The 21,500-nt window shown below is 36.1% G+C and overlaps 2 protein-coding genes across 2 annotated transcripts in view; one reads left to right on the top strand and one right to left on the bottom strand.

Moving 5' to 3' along the window:
• Positions 1–20,309, top strand: part of LOC105043586 (tubulin-folding cofactor D) — a 41,337-nt gene extending 21,028 nt beyond the window's left edge. Inside the window, 8 exon segments of the mRNA XM_010921161.4 lie at positions 3,949–4,147; positions 6,598–6,803; positions 7,023–7,247; positions 7,345–7,896; positions 9,691–9,966; positions 14,648–14,692; positions 19,531–19,710; positions 19,915–20,309. Coding sequence (XP_010919463.2) covers positions 3,949–4,147; positions 6,598–6,803; positions 7,023–7,247; positions 7,345–7,896; positions 9,691–9,966; positions 14,648–14,692; positions 19,531–19,710; positions 19,915–20,202 — 1,971 coding nt within the window. The 3' untranslated portion in view covers positions 20,203–20,309.
• Positions 20,310–20,852: 543 nt separating this feature from the next.
• Positions 20,853–21,500, bottom strand: part of LOC105043587 (methionine aminopeptidase 1A) — a 28,586-nt gene continuing 27,938 nt past the window's right edge. The window contains 1 exon segment of the mRNA XM_073255750.1: positions 20,853–21,234. Within this exon segment, the coding sequence (XP_073111851.1) occupies positions 21,157–21,234 (78 nt within the window). The 3' untranslated portion in view covers positions 20,853–21,156.

The raw sequence follows: 21,500 nt of genomic DNA, 5'->3' as shown, positions 1-21,500 counted from the left end.
AGGTTTTGGGTGTGAAGAACTTGGGGCGTGAGGTTTTAGAGAGAGAAAAAAGAGAGAAAGATTTTCTCCTCTTCTAGTTTTCTTCTTCCTCCTCTTCCTCCTGTTTTTCTCCTCTTTTCCTTGTTCTCTAAGAAGGTCTTAGAGAGTTGAAGAGGGTCTTCAATCAGCCATCAAGGAGGTATCTTCTGCAAGGGAGCTAGCACCCTTGTGAAGACCAAGGCTTCTGATCGGATCGAGACTTCGGGTGGATATTCGTAGAGGCCAAACGCATGTGCGGCTTTGCAGGAACGTCGCTCTGCGAAGAAGGTATTCATTAAATCTAATTTTTTTATTTTCAACATCTTGATCTTGCATGTGATAGATCCTAGGGCATCAATAGATTAGATTTATTGCGTGCATGATAGATTAAAAGAGTTTTAATCTAGGGCTGAAATTTTTTTGTTGCTAGTTTTTAAATTTCTGCATGCACCTCTAGCAGATGAGATTTCCTAAAAATCCTTTAGCCATTGCTTGGTGCAACAGGAAAAGGCTTGGGTACAATAGCATGTGCTCGAGTTCTGAAGCAACCACTTTGTGCAAAAGAGGCCAAAGGTAGGACAGTCCCCAACCGCCCAATGCCCCTCTCCTAGGACCTCAGACTGTTGGGACTAGGTAATGGCTCCCTTTCTATCTTCATGGGGAATATTGTAGGTTTGGAAGCTTATCTTTTTTAAATTTTTCTAGCAAATGCATTGGGATGCTTGTTCTTTATTGAATTATGTACCATGTGCATCCAACAGAGGAAAGATTTGACTATCTCAGGGATACTTTATTTAGGGATGAGTCCTTTCGAATATTTAGTGTTAACTTTATCGTGGTTATTCTTATTATGGCTCTAGTTGGAGGATTGAGAAGGGCTTGTGACTTGTTTACACATGAAATTACGGCTCTGTCCTGTGTCTCTCTTTTTCCTCAGTTGTCTTGAGAAGTCTTCGAGGCATTGATCTTATGCTTATTCCATGCTTGAATTCTCTCATTCTTATTTCATGCCCATTGGAATCTTTATCTTCTAGAGGGTATTAAGTTAAACACTCCAAAGTCCAAACCCAACAATAGTTAGTAGTCTAAAAAGAAAAACTAATTTTTGGAAAAGAAATTAATTGGGCTCATATTGGGCTCTACAATCATTTGTATAATCCAATCTTCAGGAATGGAAGCTTTGCCCAGGAGGAATCATAATGCAATTTGAGTTTTGTGCATGTTTTTTTATACGTATCCTCAATGTTTACCTCATCTTCATTATTGTGGCCCAAATCATATTTTTTGAGCAATTTATAGAGGGAAACAGCAGTTCTGATTAACAGTGATCCCATGTTATTTTACTCTTAAGATAATTGATCAGTGAACCAACTTCTCATTACTTAGCTCTACATTCAATAGTAGACCAAGAAAAATATCAGTTAATATAAAATTTACTCGCATGATCATTCCTTGATGTCTGATAGGTTGTGCGGTGCAGATATGTCATATGCAAAGACCATGCTTAGTGTTTCTGCAAAGAATTTTGATTTAAAGGTCTTTTTGATGGCTTGACTCTTTTTCTGTATTACCTTTTCTATATCTCCTTCATTCGTGTTATGTAGGGTGAACAAACATATATGGTGTGCCATCGAGGCACAATTGAAGATCATGTTCAGGTGCATTTATGATGTAGTTGGGCAATCCAAGTGCAGAGCTGAGTGTAATTTGTAATAAATGAGGTTTATGGGTGCTTATCCACAGTGTTTCTTTGGCTATAGAGCTACATCAGTCTGTGTTGTCATGTAGATGAGTTAGATTAAGATAAGGGTATTCATGAGCAATCTCTCCATTGCACGGTGTTATTGTTCTTGTCTGAGTATCACATTGAAAGCTAGAGCCTGCATCACTCAAGTTTGTAATGCATATTATGGCAGATATGGCTCAGGATGAGTTTCTATCTAAACCAAATTCTTCTTCAATTCTTTTCTCCGGATGTGACCATTTTGCTCATATTATGAAAATGCAGCATTTAGAACTATTGCAGTCTGTCAAGTATGATGAAAAGTTATTTTCATTTGAAATAAGTTAAATAGGTGAAATCTAAGCTTCAACTATATGGTTAAAAAAAACCGAAGTAAGAGAATATGATATCATTGTCAAGTATTGATGACTGTCAGAGATTCTGAAAACACCCAGGATGATGTTAACTTCATCCATTGTGGATGTTGAAGATGGTATTCTCTTTATCCCTAGTACTTCTCTTGCTCTTAGAAAAGCTCCCTGTTGTTAAGTTTTGCATCAATTATGTAGGATATGTAATAAAATTAGCTGTTTGTGAATGCAACTTTGACCTCAGGTGGCAAAAATTGCTATAGGATTTTTTTCCGAGAAGGTGACTCTTGTTGGATATTTTTAAAACACCCAGGATGATGCTAATTTTATCCTTGAGGAATGTTGAAGATGGTCTTCTTTTTATCCTCAGTACTTCCCTTGCTCTTAGAAAAGCTCCCTCTTGTTAAACTTTGCAGTGATTTTGTAGGGTATGCAATGAAATTATCTGTTTTTGTGAATGCAACTTTCAATTCAATTGACAAAAATTGCTGTAAGATTTTTTTCCCCCTGAAGCTCCTGAGTTCTCAAATGCATTTGTTTTGGCATTATTGCTCATATTTTTCTATGCAAGATTCTCAAGCTTCTTTCCCCCATCTCCCTTTCAGTTTACATGGTTCTATTTGATTTTGATAGTCATTTATCAAAGATACAATATGACACTAGAGTAAACCTTTGCTAACAATAGTCTGTATTATCTATTTACATCAAGATTTCTAGTAATTCTTTTAGTATTTAACCATATGAGAAGAGATGGAAAACTAGAAGGCAAGGTTTTTAAATCTTGTGGGATGGAAGTGTCCCGATTTCTTCATAGAAGGGATGCCCTATTGCCCCGTTATGTCTCGACAGTGGTCTTGAGCATGCGACCTGATAGATATCATCCGTTTCTCTTCTTTCTTTTCTTTCTTTTTTTCTACCTGTCTTTCTTTCCCTTTCTTTTTTCTTTCTTTTCTTATCTCTTCCTTTCTTTCTTTTCTCCTTTTTCTTCTTCTTTCTCTTTCTTTTCTTCCTTCTTTCCTTCCTTTGTTTTTCTTCTCTCTTCCTTTCTTTCATTTTTCTTCTTCTTTTTTCCTGCCACTTTTTTCTTTTCTTCATCTTTCCTTCCTTTCTTTCTTTCCTCTTTCTTCTCCTCTTCCCGTGTAGATGTGTTTCAGAGTCTCGACCCCGTCTTAGTCCCATTTTCTCATAGGAACGGGATGGGATTCCCCCCCAATCCCGTCAGGATGTAAAATCTTGCTAGAAGGACCAATTTTTCTATTTAATTTTGTCTTAAGTTTAGTTTGTTTTTTCAATAGTATGTAAATGTTATGCTTATGTAAATTAAAATCATTGGATCTTGGTTTGTGAGTGAATTCACAACATTTGCAGTTATTCATTTCTTTATTTTGCAATACCATTTTAATGCCATTCTTATTGAAAATATTTCTCTGCTTGTAATGTAACACTATGCATGGTCTGTGTTAAACCTTCTCATGTTAATCTTGGTAGTGGAACCTTATAATAATATTTTTGTCAATGTTAGTAATAAGGTGCTACATTAATCTTGTGTTTTGAATCATGTCTTTCATTGAAAAGGACTATATTTCTTTTATTTTTGTGGGTGTGGCACCAATCATAACATCTAATCATTCACTCATATTGTCTTCATTTTCCACCCTTCCTATGATTTAAAATGTTAGCAAACTATGAAAGTTTGAATAGTTGTTGAGGTCTTTAAGACATGCATGACATGTACCTGGTTTTGCTTTCTAAAAGCTTGCTTTTATTATATTCTGGTAAAATATCTTAACAGATTCTCTATCGATATCTAATTTACTCACCCTTCAATTTTCTTAGGATAAGAGCTTGAGAGAATTGGCTGCAGAGGCTCTCTCTGCTCTTGCGAAATACGATCATGAATATTTCGCAGGATATGTCCTTGAGAAATTAATTCCCAGCACTCTATCATTGGACCTGTGCACACGCCATGGTGCAACATTAGCAGTTGGAGAACTTGTCCTGACCTTGCATCAGCTTGGGTTTGTTTTTCCTAGTGGTTAGTATTTTATCTACTTTTTGAACTTTGAACTATATGGATTTTTGTTAAATGTGAATCTTAGGAAGAACAAAGCAACTTGGGATAAAAGAGATACTCTTCTCTAGCCGCTATACTATATGTTTTGCTATCCTCTGTGACATCCACTACTTTTTTATTCCCCATTACAGAGACTCTGTTCTGATACAATAGACATGGTTTTAGTTTATTAACTTCTATCTAAATTCTTAACACCCAAATGATTGTTTAGTACGTAGTAGCTCAAACAACCCTAATCCTCTATACATGATACCTATGAATTCAACCATCAACATGCGCATATCTGTAACCACAAACAAAAAAGAAAAAATAATTGTATCCATTGGAATTTTTTTTGGGATGGAGTTGGATGTTCAAGCCAAACTTATTCCTGTAAGATTGAAAAATTTCAGTGCGTCACTGTAGGGATAGCCATGCTGTCGTTGCATTACAAATTCTGTCAGATTATTACAATATTTATGTGTGCAAGTAGCCCAATGGCAATGTTATGTAAAATTCATCAAATGACCTCCTTAAGTGCAATAACAATAAAGGTCAATAATACTTCTTCTTGTATTTCTTTATTTTGTCATTTTAAGACCTTTCTTCATTGATTGCCTTTGCCATGAATTTTCTGGTTGTGCCAGATTTATACCTTTACACTAGTAAAGCATCTCTCAAATGCTTTTCTCGTTGCACTTCTGTCATCTTAAGTTTTTTTTTTTTCCTTCGATATACCTTGAAATCGGTAATTTGCTGTGTGTACTTTTCCGCTTGTAGATTTAATTTTAATATACTTTTCATTATGGCACCTATTCATTGTTTTTTGTTTTTTTTCTTCACTTTTTTAACTAATAAGCATATTAGGTTCTTTTTCTTTGTTATTTTAATTTCTTCACACCATAGCATGTGCTGTGACACAGGCAAGGCACATGCTTTGATGGCTAATGGCATGCATTGGCACTTAAATTCTTCCAAGCAAGAGCCATCAATTGTTGAAATCTTTAATATGAGCAGATGCTCAGCTCTCTTCTAGATTAGTTTTTTTTTAAAATAATTTTAAAGAAATTTTCCTGCTTAAAAACCCAGCACCTAAAATATATATCTGCCATCTGATTGGGTTTGTGTTCTTTCTAATATATCTATAGGTTGCAAGTGGCTTTGGATAATTGTTGTGGGAAATTGTGAAACAGTGAATTAATATGCTTTATTATATCATTGAATACGGAGCAGCACTTTTAATTTTTGGAACCATTCACAGAAATCTGCTAAAATTATCACCATAATCAAGGGTGCCAACCGGCAGGCTTGGTAAATTCTCTTGCGTTGATACAAGAGACTTGGGTTCAATCTCTCCCTCACCCCGATTCTTGCCCGGCTTCTGCCTATCCTAGTTCTGAGTAAACATACATGTATATACATGTGTACATAAGTGTCCAGTTCCAACTGTTTGTAATTGTAGCCTTCTCGCTTATTATCTTCTTACTAATGAATACTAGAACTAATTGTCCATAAAGTTTTGCTAAACTGAGCAATTAAAATTATTTGGTATTAATTAGTAGGGATGTTACTGTATATGAGGTGGTTCTCAAAATCAGAACATGGATTAGATGCCATATGCCTGAGAGATCATGTTATGTCAACTCCTTTGTACGACGCTTCAAACATAAGGAGAAAATGAAATAAATGTGATTTTTGAAAATATTAAACTTTCTTGTAGCATTTATTCCCTTCATGGCCTTTTTACATTTTGTTGTGGAAAGTGTTAAGATTTGCAGCTCAGAAGTTGCATAGACATCTTCTTGAGGAGGACTAGAATATCAAAATTACTTCTTATCAGCAACACTATCTGCTAATTGTCCCAACATGTGCATGTATTTCAAGCTGTTCTCTTATAATCTCTTGTATGTTTCAAAAGGTTATGTGCTTAGCTTTCATGTATTGCTTGAGCTTGTGCCTTTTTTGTTTTTGTTTTTAGCTGAGGCTGCATGCATATCTACGTGTCTACCTATGTATCTTTCTAGGTTTTCTACTTCTGATTTTTTTTGCTCTGGCAGAAGTACAGTCTGTTCTTCGTAATTAGTTCCTGACAGCAGAAGGATGTGAAAAAAGCAATTTTAGTTCTGTTATTATTTTTAGTGGTTTGACTTATTATACGAACTTATGAAGACTTTTGTTAATGTGCTTATTAGTTGATTGATTTTTCCCATTTCATTTTTGTTTCTCTGAAAAAAAAAAAAATCAAAATGTTCCATGAACAGTTGACACATAATCTCTTCTAAATGCTGTTGTATACTAGTAATAAGTTACTGTATTTATGTACAGACAAGTCAAACTGAATAAATATGCAAATAAAAAACATTTGCTCTTTATGAAATCATTTTTTCTATTTGTTGTTCCCTTCCAGTGATAAGTTACTTTTTCATGTACAGACAAACAAAAAACTTTATCAGGAATTGTTCCTGCTATTGAAAAGGCACGCCTTTATCGGGGAAAGGGAGGCGAAATCATGCGTTCTGCTGTTTCCAGATTCATTGAATGTTTATCTCTTTCTGGAGTATCCCTACCTGAGAAGACAAAAAGAAGTTTACTTGATACCCTAAATGAGAATCTGAGGCACCCTAATGCTCAGATACAGGTATGTGCTCGCCCTACTTTGCATCTAACTAGCAGTTACTAACATTAGCTCACTTGTGGAATTTATGATTTTTGACACGTTTCATTTATATGCTTTTGATTCACCATCATATGTTAGTTTCCATTTAACATCTTCTCATATAATTCATGGACCTTAAAATCCTTCTTTAGTTGGATTGCATGCTGATCTGAATTTCTATCGATTAATTTCTGTATGCAGTGTGCTGCTGTTGATGCATTAAAGCATTTTGTTCCAGCATATCTTGCTGCTTTGGGTGATGAAGTTGCCAATGAGCTTACCTTAAAGTACCTGAAACTCTTAGATGATCCAAATGTGACTGCAAGAAGAGGTGCAGCATTGGCTCTTGGTATCTTGCCTCACGGATTCTTGACTGTGAGATGGAAAGCTGTAATCACAGAACTCTGCAGCTCTTGTACAATTGAGGTATAGCATGTTTATATGTTGAATCAATCCATTTGACTTAGGCCTGGTGTAACTTTTTGATTGATGTGGTTGGCATTGTAATATCTTTTATGTACAGGATAAGCCCGATGATCCTGATGCTGAAGCACGTGTAAATGCTGTCAGGGGATTAGTTTCAGTTTGTGAAACATTAACCAGTTTTTCTTCTGATCTTAAGTTTGAAGAAGACCTTTCTCTTTATTTGCTAATCAAGAATGAAGTGATGCAGACATTGTTCAAAGCACTTGATGACTATGCTGTAGACAACAGAGGTGATGTAGGTTCTTGGGTGCGTGAAGCTGCAATGGATGCCCTCGAGAGATGCACATATCTACTTTGCAAGAGAGATTCTGTTGGCTCCATGAAGGCATTAGGTGTTGAGCATCCACCTAAGATGCATGATCATGATCTGGTTAGAGATACTGCACACCCATTGTTTGATGCAAAACTTGCTACTGATTTACTTGGAGGCATTGCAAAGCAAGCTGTTGAAAAAATAGATAAAATACGAGATGTAGCTGCCAAGACTCTACAAAAGATTCTATACAACCAAAATTGTTTTGTTCCATGCATACCTCATAGAGAAGCGCTGGAAAATATTATTCCCAGGGACACAGACCTTAAGTGGGGAGTAAGTTACAGTTGATGACTGCTGATTATTATAGCTTTTAATGATTTACTTTGTTCTCACACTGGCCCCCTTTTTTAACTTTGCAGTTGTTACATTAGATCTTTTGTTTTCCTGTAACTAATTACAGCATTGTGACTACTATTGTTAAGCTTCATATGCTTCTGCTAGTGGACTTGTTTTCTCAAAAAAAAAAAAAAAGATAGTGGTGTAGTTATTTTTTCTAGCAATTCTTTCACATTTAACATGTGCCACCTTTTTCCATGGCAGGAATGTGTTTATTCTCTTAGAATCCGTATTAGTAATATGTAGAGGACTAGATTACAGTGCTTATTTTTAAACAATAACAAAATGCAAGATGGCCTAAAATGTGCAGCAGTTTCTCCAATACATTTGGCTTGCTTGGATGAATGAAAAGGCTTGCTGCATCATCCACATGCCTATAATTCAAATTGCAAATTTGCATATTTCTGTCATATGATAGCTGTCTGCCTTTAGAAAGATTGTTTTAAGAAATAAATTTTCTAAGTTCAGATTTGATTTTTTGAGTATTATAGTATGCTGTAATTGCAAATTAGATTTGCCTCTTGTTTTGTTCTCGACAGCCATATTTTTTATGCTTTTCAATCCCTAATGCTCATGTTGAAATTTCTATTTTAGGGTGTGAGAATTTTTGGGGGTCATAATTTTAGAAAAATCATTTCTCTATAATTAGGTTTCCACATGTCAATTTAACTGCTAATATTTTTGATTGATTGTATCTTTAATAATGCTCTCTTTGATAAGTTTGGATGGTGTGTGCTATTTTAATTAATACTTCATGTATAATGGCAAGCATGTTTTCTTTTTCTCTTTTTTTTCCATTTTTCTTTTCCAGGTAAGTAGGTCATATAGTAGGAAAAAGTGCTGCATGAAATTATTCCTCTACTGTGTAGAAAACAAGCAAACATGTGCCATGCTTTTATATTTCTCCTGTAATGTGTCTGGCAGGGTGATGCCATGGTCAGACTAGCCTTAAGTACTCAGAAAGTGAGGTTATATGGATCTCTCGTTGACGCTTAATAAACCATGTATACTTCTTGAATATTTTTTCTCATTTTTTCATTAAAGAAATAGAGCCAGCAACTTCATAGCTTAAAGGCTCATTCTTTAGCTTTGTTGGACCATGTCAGATCTGCCAATTTCTGATCTATCACTTCCTCTTTTCTTGCTTGCAAAGTTTTCTGTTTTTATCCTGCCTGTGTTATTCTGTCAAAGTAATTATTTTTCTAGCACATTTATTAGAGCATCGGTAATTGATTTTGGTTGAAATAATTATAGCAACATGAGTCTGAAGTAAGCAGCTTGGTAATTTAGTTATTGATTCATCACTCTCCTATCTTTCAGCTGCTTTCTTTTAATCTACTGAAATTTCATAAACTCATGTGTTTGTTGCATTTAATGCAAAAATGTAATGGTTTTCCAAGTGACAATAGAAATGAACCATAGGCTAAGCATCTGAAGTTTATATTTTGTCAAATTTTGAGTGTTTATCATTATAACCTGGTTTCTTTTCTACAAGAACTTACAATTACGAGATATCACCAGTTAAAAAAATAGTTATGTTAATATGATAAGATATACTGTGAGTTGAATGGTGTAAATATGTTTGAATCTTATTTGTACAATGTGTGCTTTGTACAAGTGCATTAGATTATGCCTTCAATTTTCAGTGTAGATAGTGCTGTTTGCATTCTTTCCAGAAAGATCAAAATTACTAGAGATATTCTGATAAATTATTATCTTTCACTTAACCAGGTGCCCTCTGTGTCTTATCCGCGTTTAGTGCAGCTCCTTCGGATCAGTTGCTATAGCAGATCTGTGCTTTCTGGGCTCGTGATTTCTACGGGTGGATTGCAAGAGTCATTGCAGAGGACATCAGTAACAGCTTTGCTAGATTATCTTCAAGCTTCTGAAGCTGATACTGACACAAATGAGGAGAAAAAAAACAGAGAGTATATTTTAAGTACTGATTTTCTTTGGGTTCTCCAAAAATATCAGAAATGTGACAGAGTTATCACACCGACATTGAAGGTATCTAGATATGTGGCCCTTGTTCGGTATCATGTTACTAAGATACTTGGGCTATCTAGTTTTTTGTCTCTTTCTTCACCATTTCAGTCTTTTAGCGTGCAATGTTTACTTCTGTTTGAGAGACCAAATCAGAATAATACAATATGGTCTTACTGTTTTATAATGTAAGAATGGAGTGTTGGAATTAATACGTAAGATTTACAGTATGCAGCGAAGAATATTGAATCAATATAACAAAGTGTGTTCAAAGTTAGGTACTCTGAACCTTGCTTAGTAATACTACACTTAATTCTGGTTGCTGACTCAGATGCTTGTTGCATAAACTAGGGTCCTTTACTGATTTAGTGCATACGTGTTTGTTACATTGTTTATGAACTTTCAGATGTACATTGATTGAATGTGCCTTATGTATGTTTTCTTATCTTTAGGATGTAGATCTTTGATTTACCGTATTAATTTGTTGCTTGTGCCTTGGTGAATTAGTTAATTCACTCAAGTTTCTTTACATAGGAGGTAACAACCTACCAAAAGCTTTAGAGTTTAGATAGCCACCTCATGTGATTTGGTCACACATATTCGACTGCTAGCATTGGATGGAATCATTGTTAATTTGTTATCTTCTCTCCATGTGGGTTCTTTAGCAATGGTTGAACATAAATGGGATCCCAATACTTGTTGGCTGCTAGCTTGCTGTCAAAAGCTCCTTGAATTTCAATTAGATTATCAAGGCGTTGTTTGTTAGATGATGGAGTTTGGAGGAATCTTGATCCTGTCATACCTCAAGGGGTTCCATTTTTCTGAAATGAGCTTCTGTAGATTGTTTTGCTCCGGAAGTGTTTGCTTTTTTTTGGCAATATTTCCATTTTTCCTATAGGAGTCATTACATCTTTTGACCTTTTTTTTTTAAAAAAAAATCTCTCATAACTTATGGATCAACATTTAATTAACCATATCCAATTCTGTTTAACTTTCTGTTGTGAGTTTTTTTTTTTTATCAATCTCAAAAGGATTTCTAATTATATTTTTACACCTTTTTCATTTAGTTTGCTGCATCATGCTAATTTTTAGTGATATTTACCTTGTTCTTGTGCCGATCCTCGGCAATTTCTGTCTCATAGTTATCCATTACTTTTATTACTTAGTAGTCACTATTTACTCTTCAGTCCTCGAGTTTGTTGAACCATATTGAGCTTTATTTGATTGACTTTCCTATGTGTTGCTTTTGGCAATCTTGCCTTGATATTGGGTTCTTCATATATCAGTACCTAAAATTTTCCTTGCATATTAATTCATCAATTTTTTTAAATGTGCATATTAATCCATATTAATTTTCATCTGTTAGACCTATTATTCCTTCTGCTTGCCTACCTCTATCCAAATGGTAAGCTGATCTACATATCCTTGTCTATATTTAGGTTAAGGAGAGATGAGATTAAGCTTTTACCCTTGGCAACGGTAGCATGTTAGGGTTCCTCTCTCGTTCCATCCATCTCCTCCCACACCCTTTCCTGTCCTTTATCTTCTAGAGAACACAAATAATTACTTTTTGGTCTTTACTCATACTGATTTTATAAAATAGGATAACATGCAATATTTGATTGGTGTTAAGGGTATCCAAAACTGATTTTTTTTTTCTCTCCAATCAATTTACTATAAGTCGTTACTGATATACATTTTATAAAATTGGAAAGGATGCAATATTTGGTTGATGTTCAAGGAGTCCAAAATTGAATATTTTCCAATCAATTTACTATAAAGTTTCCGATTAAGAGATGGAAGGGTTTACTTGAGAGCAAGGTTTGCCATCTTGGTACCAGAGCCTATACTGTGCCATCCCATTAAAATGTCGGTATGTGGTATGGTACGGTGCGCCAGTGTCGGTATGGTAATGTATATTACGCCCTGTACCAGCAGTATGGTAAACACTGCTTGAGAGATAAATAAGATTTTTCATTACAAAACTATAGTTAGGTCAAGGGATGAATATGCAATGACTTATATGCCTAGATAGACTAATGGAGATTTAAAAGCAAATTAAGAATTTTTCAGGGATTTATATATAAAAGCCCACACAAATCTAAGGGTACTAATCTAAGATATTTTGGACCATTAGAAACTGAATGCTTATTTAGGGATATTCCATGAATATATGCTGTAATTGTGGTGAACTAGTCTGCACGGAGCTATATGGAACAAGTGATATAATTTTATGGAATAACATGAAAATTTAAAGAATCAAGGTACTAATATGTGAATAAGACTTGAGGGACTAGTATGCAAAAAATTCTTTCAATTTTGCATAACCTTTCTTAATTTTGGTTTGCTACATGTCCAATTCTTTGACCCTTTCAGGTCTTGTTTTGTTTCTTTATTCGAGGGTAATACTTACATGTTATACCATATTGTTAGTTGGCACATTTTGCTTCCAGAACATACAGTCCTACCATATTAGAGGATGTTCTAGCTCTGTGTTTTGAATTAACCAGTTTCCTGAGTCTTGTCCTTGCATAGCATGAGAGGGTATTTACTTCTCAGGTGCAGAATCAATAATCAGCCACTCAATTGGAAAATCCACACCACTGATCATAATGTATACTACTAAAAATGCCTACACATGAAAAATCACATGTTTTAGTGATCTCTAAACTCTAAAGTCTAACCTATGCATGAACTAGAAAAAATGGATAGTTTCCATTGTCCTAATGTGCTCAAAGACAAGACAAAGAAGTAAAACTAAAAATTTACCTTGTTGATCATGATCAACAGTTAAAATATATATAGATTGAAAATCAATAGATTTTAATGCTTTGATCAAGCAAAACATGGTGTCATTATCCTTTTTTTTTTGGTGATCAGTAAATAAAGGAAGAACGTAAACACTGAAACAAAGTTAAGTACCCCGAAATAACAAAAGCTTATAGATTCCTTTTGAATCAGCATGGCCAATTCAGCAGGAAGAGAAGAGATGCACTGATAGTCCTCTTGATGTTGCAACCCAGCCAACCAATCTGCAGGGAAATTTGCTTCATGATAAACATGTACCAGGCAGAAGAAGTCCTAAGATACAGCCAGCTTTTTGATATCCTTCACAAATGGCTATAACTGTCTCTAGTGGATAGGATTTTAATGCAAGAGATGACCATAGCTGAGTCCCCTTAAAGAATAATTTGCTGACTTTGGAGCAAGGATTCAGATTCCAATGAGATGTTCCGCGGGACACTGGGACGGGGTATCATCTCATGTGTTGGAACAGAGCCATCCCGCTAATATCCCTGCATCTTAATCAGGACGTCTTGGAACGTCTCCTGTCCGAGCGTCGAGACGAGGTGGGACAGCAGTGTGTTCCGTTTTATGAAAAAATTGGGATAGCCCCATCCACGGGATTTAAAACCTTGTTTTGAAGCATGTGAACAGGCACAAAGAGTCCTTCCTAGGCTGCCCTGAGTTCCACTTGAGGCATTGATACAGGAGGGAAGATCCTCGACCCAGCATATAAAACTTGACCCATATGATTCCTTATAATGAAACCAGCACCCCCGTTACCATCTTTGAAGGATCCATCAAAATTTATCTTCACTACATCCGGGGAAGGGGGTACTTGATGAACCATTAACATAGTCATAAGTGTCATTATCATTTTAATCATCTATTTTTGTGTCTACTTGCTGCATAGGTTAGAGACCACTAAAATATATGACTTTTGGTTTTTAGTCATTTTAGTAGCACAGATCATGATCAATCTGTGAATCTTTGGTCTAGGGGCTTGATAATTGATTTTGGGCCTGAGAGGTGTAGATATGATCTCCTTTCAAAGGAACAAAGTCCATCTCATGTGTATTTTGTCTTATTTTATGGGGTTTCAATCTTCTTGCTAGTGCACATCACCAACTTAAATTTCTTATTTATTTATCCATAATTTGTCTCCTTTAGGATAGTTCTCAATTCTTTACAATTCTTCTATGCCACTTCATTGTTTTGCATCTTTAAACACTTTCTGCACTCAAAATTTGTTCTTTATGCCACATTGGCCATCTCTCCTACTTCAGACTTAGGTGGTCCTCCAATTACATCTAGAGCATTTGATTTCAATCCATGATAAGATCATCTTAATCATGGTTACCATTTAACTTCACTTGATCAATGTTTCTTTTTCTTTTTTTTTTTTCTTTTTTTTTATAGAGTTTGGAAGAGTGGAATGTTGGTGAAGTTGTGAGCTATGTTAGTATTCTTTTAACCCTTTTAAGAGTTTGTATACTTTTGTCTTTTTGAAGTGTCTAGATGGATTATATGGTGTCCTACACATGGAATGACTCTATTGTAAATGTTAATAAATGGCTCTATAACCTATTCAGATTGTGCATTCATTTTAATACGAAGTATTCAAGTTACAGACTTAAAGCTGACAAGTGATGAACTCATATCTGATATTGTGCAGCAAGTGGCACTAGTAGGATGTTGCATCTTACTACCGTCATCATAACAGCAGTTTATCTCACTTTATCATATTAAAATTATTGTGTTTTGTCAGTTATTTCTTTGATTTGTTAGCTCATGCGTTAGCATCAAGTTGGCTTATTTTCCTATTCCAAATAATGCCCACCTTTTTAACCAAATTTCTGTGCCTAAATGGCTCGATGTTCCTTTTTGGATTTCTAATGCAGAACCCTTCTTGTTGATGCAGACAATCGAGATTCTTTTTAGCAAAAAGATCTTCTTGAACATGGAGGTCAGTTTATATTGCACATCGACAAGTTACCTTTTTTCTAATGGAGCATGTTTTTGCACATACATGTTATTGGACAATCGTATGCTCAGAAGATAGCAATATTTTAGTGGTCTATTGATTTTTGAACAATCTTATAATTGACACATATTGTTAGTATACTACATATCTGCCTTCATAAATCCTGTTTCATCATTTTGCCCTCTATTTTTGTACGTTTACCCATATGCAGGCATGCTGTCTGATAGACTGTTTTTGGCCTTTAATTGCAATTCATCTTGTTTATAGGTTATTATCCATGTCACTTTAACGCATTCTACAGCACCCATTTCTAACTGTTTCTTTCTTTTTCCATGTTATCATCCTTGTTTTTTATTGATTGCAAGTTGGTTACATCATATATTACAGCTTTTTCTTCATTTTTGGAACTTGAAATGGTGTAGCTGAATTAAAGAAAATATGCCATCAAAACTTAAGGTTTAAAGACTTAAGCAGCACAAAATGCATGCCTTTAAACTTGCAGAAGGTTTAAATTTTGTTAGGCGCCAAGTCATCATGACCAAGATGCTTTCTCAACTCTCAACATTAGTGCTAGTCTGAATTCACTCAATGTATATAGGTCTTCTAAAAATAATGAAATTAAAATTCTATTATGGCAATATAAAATGAAAGAGAAGTTCTATTACATCATAAAAATATATTTATCATTGATGATAAATACTTTAGCTTACTTTTTTATCTGTAAGCATATGAACAAGATGATGTTGTTCCTTATTCAGAAGGTGCACCATATGCACGTTTCATCATTATTAAATAAAATATAGATATTCAGCTCCTTAGATCCAAGGATTTAAATAACTCTACTGACAGTGGTACAGATTTTCCATTGGACCTATATCATACTGGAATGTATTATACTGACTTGCAGGGTGGTTCAATTTCCCGGTCTGTACCTGGACATTTTTTTTTTGTATATATATATTCCCCATTTTTAGCCTTTTGTTATCTTAAATGAATATTAAGCATTTCTTCTTTTTTTTTTTTTACATGTTTAAGAGGTTTTTATAGGTTATATGATGCCCATACTTGTACCAACACCTACGAACTCAGTAGGATATAACAAATTAGCAACGGAGTAGGTGGGTGGATGGGCTGAATTTGGTTTCCTTCTCTTTCTTGTTCCAAAGCCCCATGCACCCCAGTACCCTCTCACAGAAAAAAGAGAGCAAGCTGCCTACCCTCTTTCTCCCTTTCTCTGTTTCAAAATGGGTAGACCAGTGGGCCAGCTGCAGTACCAACCGAACCAGCCATGTTTTGGCCTGTCTCAGCTAGTTTTGGTCGAATGCATGTCCTGGTATGGGTCAGTTTCAGCATGCTGCACCTTGACCCAATATCATATCCTGAGGGTACCTTAAGCATTGTTAAAAACAATTCCAAAGTTAATATTGTTAATAATATTAGGTCTTGGTAGCCTTCATATGAGGATGGGTATTTACATTAATTTAAAAAATAAAATTGGAAGGATGTAATTAAGACAAGGGATAATATAATTAATAACATTGTGTCTTGAGTTTTGACAACCTTCATGTGGTTTTCATTGGTTTTTAGGTAACACAGGACATGCTGTTCTTATACATGATTCCATTTGGCATTTCAGTCTATCATGGTAAAGGACAATTTTGAAGGTGGTCATTGCTCTCGGGCTTGAATTCCCCTTAAGTTTTACATGGTGAGCAAGCCTTGTTGCAGACTAAGCCAAATAATTCATATAGATGACTGACCATACAAGGAGATGATCTTAGCAAATGATAGAACTACTGAGAGAGGAAAGTAGCTAATGATATCAGAGTGGTAACTTTTGAACTTCTCATGAATGACTTTTTTGGCATAATATTCATTTCTAGTGTCTGATGAAAGGGTATTTGGTAACAGTTACATTTTTGGGAGAAATGGCTTCTTAATCAATACAGTTTTACTTGTAAAATTTAGGGTCAGGTATTTGGTAACAGTTACATTTTTGGGAGAAATGGCTTCTTAGTCAATACAGTTTTACTTGTAAAATTTAGGGTCAGGTATAGAAATGTTCAACCACTCATCTTTTTGCCCATCAGGCATTTTCATGCACCATTGGTTCTAGATACCTGATTGACTTAGCAGTTAGACCTTGTATAAATATTGTTGCTGTTGATGCTGCTGCTGCTGCTGCTGTTGTTCGATAAAGGTAAAAAGGAGTCATAACTTGATTCTGGAGCTCAGACAAGATCCTATCGCTTTCTAAAATTATACGCATTTCATTGGACAATTATGGAAACAGACTTGGATAGAATATAAAAGACTAGAAAGATGAATTTGTGGTAAAATCAAGAAGGAAATGAGTGCATTAGAGAGCTATAAAGTCATGCCAATTAAAGATATTGGTGAACCAAGGAGTTCTGATGCAAAATAATGTGGTCACATCACTGTAGCAGTTATATCAAAATGATGAGGTTTGTTTATGTTGAGAGGTAACCCTATGCAGCTGTTTAATGTACTTTATGTCATTATCTAGTCCCCCAGCAGAGTTGTTAAGAATATGAAAAATGAACCATTAAGTACTTGACCACAGGCACTGACTAGATGATATGGGCACATCACTGTAGTAGTTATATCAAAGTGATGAGGTTTGTTTATGTTGAGAGGTAACCCTATGCAGCTGTTTAATGTACTTTATGTCATTATCTAGTCCCCAGCAGAGTTGTTAAGAATATGAAAAATAAGCCATTAAGTACTGGACCATGGGCACTGACTAGATGATATGGGCACATCATTGTAGTAGTTATATCAAAGGGATGAGGTTTGTTTATGTTGAGAGGTAACCCTATGCAGCTGTTTAATGTACTTTATGTCATTATCTAGTCCCCAGCAGAGTTGTTAAGAATATGAAAAATAAGCCATTAAGTACTGGACCATGGGCACTGACTAGATGATATGGTCACATCACTGTAGTAGTTATATCAAAGTGATGAGGTTTGATTATGTTGTGAGGTAAACCTATGCAGCTGTTTAATATACTTTATGTGGAGAGGTAACCCCAGCAGAGTTGTTAAGGATATGAAAAATGAGCCATTAAGTAGAAAGTCAAGTTTAGTATTCAAAAACCATCATTGCTAAAGAGCCATTAATGTAGTAGTTCATGAGTTCAGAATCTTCAGATTTTCATTTATTTCCTTTTATATAATGCTAAATGCTGTATTTAATGTCAAAAGTGGAATATAAGGATGAAGATGGGTTGAGTTACATCGTTGATGATCTTTTGTCTCCCCAAGCCCCTTTAACCTTCTCATCCCTTCTTTTTTATTTTCTTTATCCATTTCTTTTCTAACTTCAATTCAAACTCATTATGCCTTCACTTTCTTATTCTTCTCTTATCCTCCAAAATCATAGTTCACTCTACTTAGGAGGGACTACCAGTTTTTCTTTTCCCTCATGAAATTCTTCCCTTCGCATCATATTGTTATGAGAATAAAGGTATTTGAAGCTCCTATGGGGATTTTGAAAGGTCATTTCTTCCCTTTTCTTGGGCATGGATGCCTATGCCTTTTTGCCTTTTCAATATGCATATCACTAGATCGATCCTCAAATGAGCTAGGTAACAACCTAGCATGAACCAAAGAATGTTGCCCTAAGCTTATAGTGCATCTTGCCTAGACACAGACATCACATTGAATCTCCAGCTTGGGCCTAAAATAGTAGGTTGGGGAGGTGAAGATAGGGCAGCCAGGGCATTTGTAGAGGTAAGGGAGGAGTGCCTAAGGAGGTGGAAGTAAGAGCATGCACGCCCGCATGCGTGCGCGTACACACACACAGGAGAGAGAGAGAGAGAGGAACTATTCTTGTTGTTCTTGCTTCATGATTCACAGCAGGGAGGTTGCAATTGGAAGGGTTGTGGAGAGGTTGAGGGATGAGGGGGAAGGAACCGGCATAGATTTAATATAGACATTGGTGATCATGGCTTGAGTAAGGGATCCAAATTGTTGTGGCTATATCAAGATAAGAGATGAGGAAAATGAGAGGTTAGGATTGTCACACTAACGGGAACTTGAAGTTCCTCAAGTTGGGCTAGGCCGGATGGGCAAGCGAGGTTGTCTCGGCTTAAGACCTGATCAAGCTTCAGTGGTGGTCTAGCCCCAGCCTTACGGCTGTTTATACATGCCTGTCTGCTGAATGACTGGGCTGGACCGATTAGGTTTAGGTTTTGATAGAACTTCTGTGGAAGGATTTGAAAAAGCTGCTGTCTTAGACTAGGATGTAGTGGTTAATGAAGATTCATAAGGCTGACCCAGATGGTAAAGATTTGTAAGCTACGAACTGCCCTCCTTTCTTCAAATTTTCACGATTAAATCTACATTATTTTAATATGTTTGGAGGTCACACATAGGACAATGGTGCAGCATTTTCATAATATTGTGGTCACACCATATTGTCTGGTATGGTAAATCTTTAAATTATTTACATCACCGAACTTGTTGAAAGAACATAGAAAAGATGGAAACAATAAAACTAACAGTGAAATTTGAGAACGCTTAAGGTTTTTAGAGAGAGAGAGAGAGATATTTTGGGGGGGGGATCTACCTGCACTAAATTACCTGGGATTAGATACTTGAGGATGCACCATCGAAGACAAATCCAGAAATTTTGGTTGCTAGGTAGAGAGGTATGATCACTGGGCCAAGCCGTCATGGTCATTCACTGTTAAGTGTTTCCCTTTGGTGTTCTGTTCAGTGGTTGCTTCATTAGAATCTAATCTGCATAAGCATGCCTAGATTTCTGGTGGCTTTGTTATATTTGATCATGGCAAACAGGACCAGCTCTTCTGCTTGGGGCTTTTGGAAGCTTTGGCTGTTGAGTTGAAAGGATCAAGAGACTTCACTAAGCTGTGTGCTGGCCTCTCGATCCTTGGGTTTGTTGCTTCGCTTATGGAACCAATCAACTCCCGCGCATTTTCTCAGCTTCTTTCTTTTCTTGGCCACAGGTACCCAAAGGTAACATCGCGCATCCTTTTCTTTTTCCAGGCTTCATAGTGTGTGACTTCACTAAAATCTCAACAAAATACTTTTGTTCCCTTGTCTATTAGTCGTGTTGATTTCATCTATAAAATGTTCGGGAGACAAGGAATTAATTTTCCTAATTATATATAAAATGTTTGTTACAAATTACATTAACACTTCATTTGGTTTGTATTTCAGATACGGAAAGCTGCTGCCGATCAGGTTTACCTCGTTTTGCTGCAAAACGGGAGTCTCGTGGCAGAAGACAAAATGGAAAGAGCACTAGAAGTCCTTTCTGAAACATGCTGGGAAGGTGCCGCAGAGGAGGCCAGAAGTAGGAGATCGCAATTGTGCGAGATGGCTGGCGTGGATGGTGGTGCGTGTCAAAAGGCTACTGGAGAATCTAGCAAGTTGGTTGGGAGAAGGCCTACGTCAACTGATGAAAACATGTCATATTCCTCATTAGTTGGTTTTAGTGGCTTTTAAAGACAACATATTTGATACTGTTGGAGTTTATATATGTATATAAGATATTTCTAACGATGTTGTGCTTATTTATTTATTTTTTCGGATCAGTTCCTGGTTGGAGAAAATGGAACATGCTTGGTATGCCATTGAGAGATGAAACATTCGCTTTTCCTTTTTGTAGTTTCCTGCGACTTGAATGAGGCTCGTCAGTGTATGGCAAAATTCTTATTATTCCAAATTTGCTATGATAGCCTTCAAAAGCTACCGGCAAATTGGTTAGCCTTGAATGCCAGCCAATAAAAGGAGGCTCCTTTAAAGCTAATGGAGTAAGACTGATCTAACTTTTCGCTCTGCTAAACACCCTTCCATCTCAGATCATTGTGATCGATCGAGCGGGCAGTTTTGGTCTAACCTCCAACGTATGTATCTAGATGACAGAATAGTCCTGCCTTCTGCCATGAATCGCGATACAGTTTGAACAGCAGATTAGTGCGTTTTAAGCACCCCAGCGAAGCGTGTGGAAGTGAAATGGCTGCAAAACACTGTACAGCAACTACAGAACGGTCAGCTTTGAATCTATCGCTACACGCCTGCCGCTAGCAGACCAATGAATTCACTCCGAGGATTCACAAAAGATTAATGACGATAGCTAACACACAATAATACAATTAAATAAACAGTTTTTCACCATTAAAAAAAGAATATGAATGCATACTGATGCAATAAAATTGCCAGCATACAAGGCCTGATGGAAATCACAATAAACAATTCCCTATCAAACAAAGCAGCAATATGGGCTCCATCATACAGTGCAAAACAAATGGCTGGAAAAGCCGATGGCTGATCTATTACAAATGTGAACAGGATCACAACAAATTCTGACAGAATTATTGATGTCATCGCTGCCTCGGCTAATGGGGGGCTATGTTATAGTTGGTGGTCGAAAGGCTCTGCTGGTTGCTCCATGCATGATTAAGGGTTCAACCAAGGAAAGACATTTGGTGATGAAGGCAATCGTGCTGTTAGAACATCAACCCCCGTCTCTGTAACCTGAAGAAAAATTTTGATGCTCAGAAGACAGACAAATCTCAAATAACCCCTACGTATTTGGAAAGTTCTAGTACGCAGCGATACAAATACAAACAGGCACAAAATATGTGGTTAACCCAAGTAGAATAAATGTCACAGCAGCAATACAACGTAGCATTTCTATTTAAGTGGTTGAGAATTAAAACAGTGAGCCAAAGGCTTGCATGGATATCATATGTAGAGACTACCTTTTGGAGAAGGAAACTATTGACATACTTATTTGCACA

The sequence above is a fragment of the Elaeis guineensis genome, chromosome 4 (genome assembly GCF_000442705.2).
Source record: "Elaeis guineensis isolate ETL-2024a chromosome 4, EG11, whole genome shotgun sequence".
Lineage (NCBI taxonomy): Eukaryota > Viridiplantae > Streptophyta > Magnoliopsida > Arecales > Arecaceae > Elaeis > Elaeis guineensis.
Note: the sequence above shows the minus strand (reverse complement) of the source record. Positions and strands in the feature narration are given on the sequence as shown.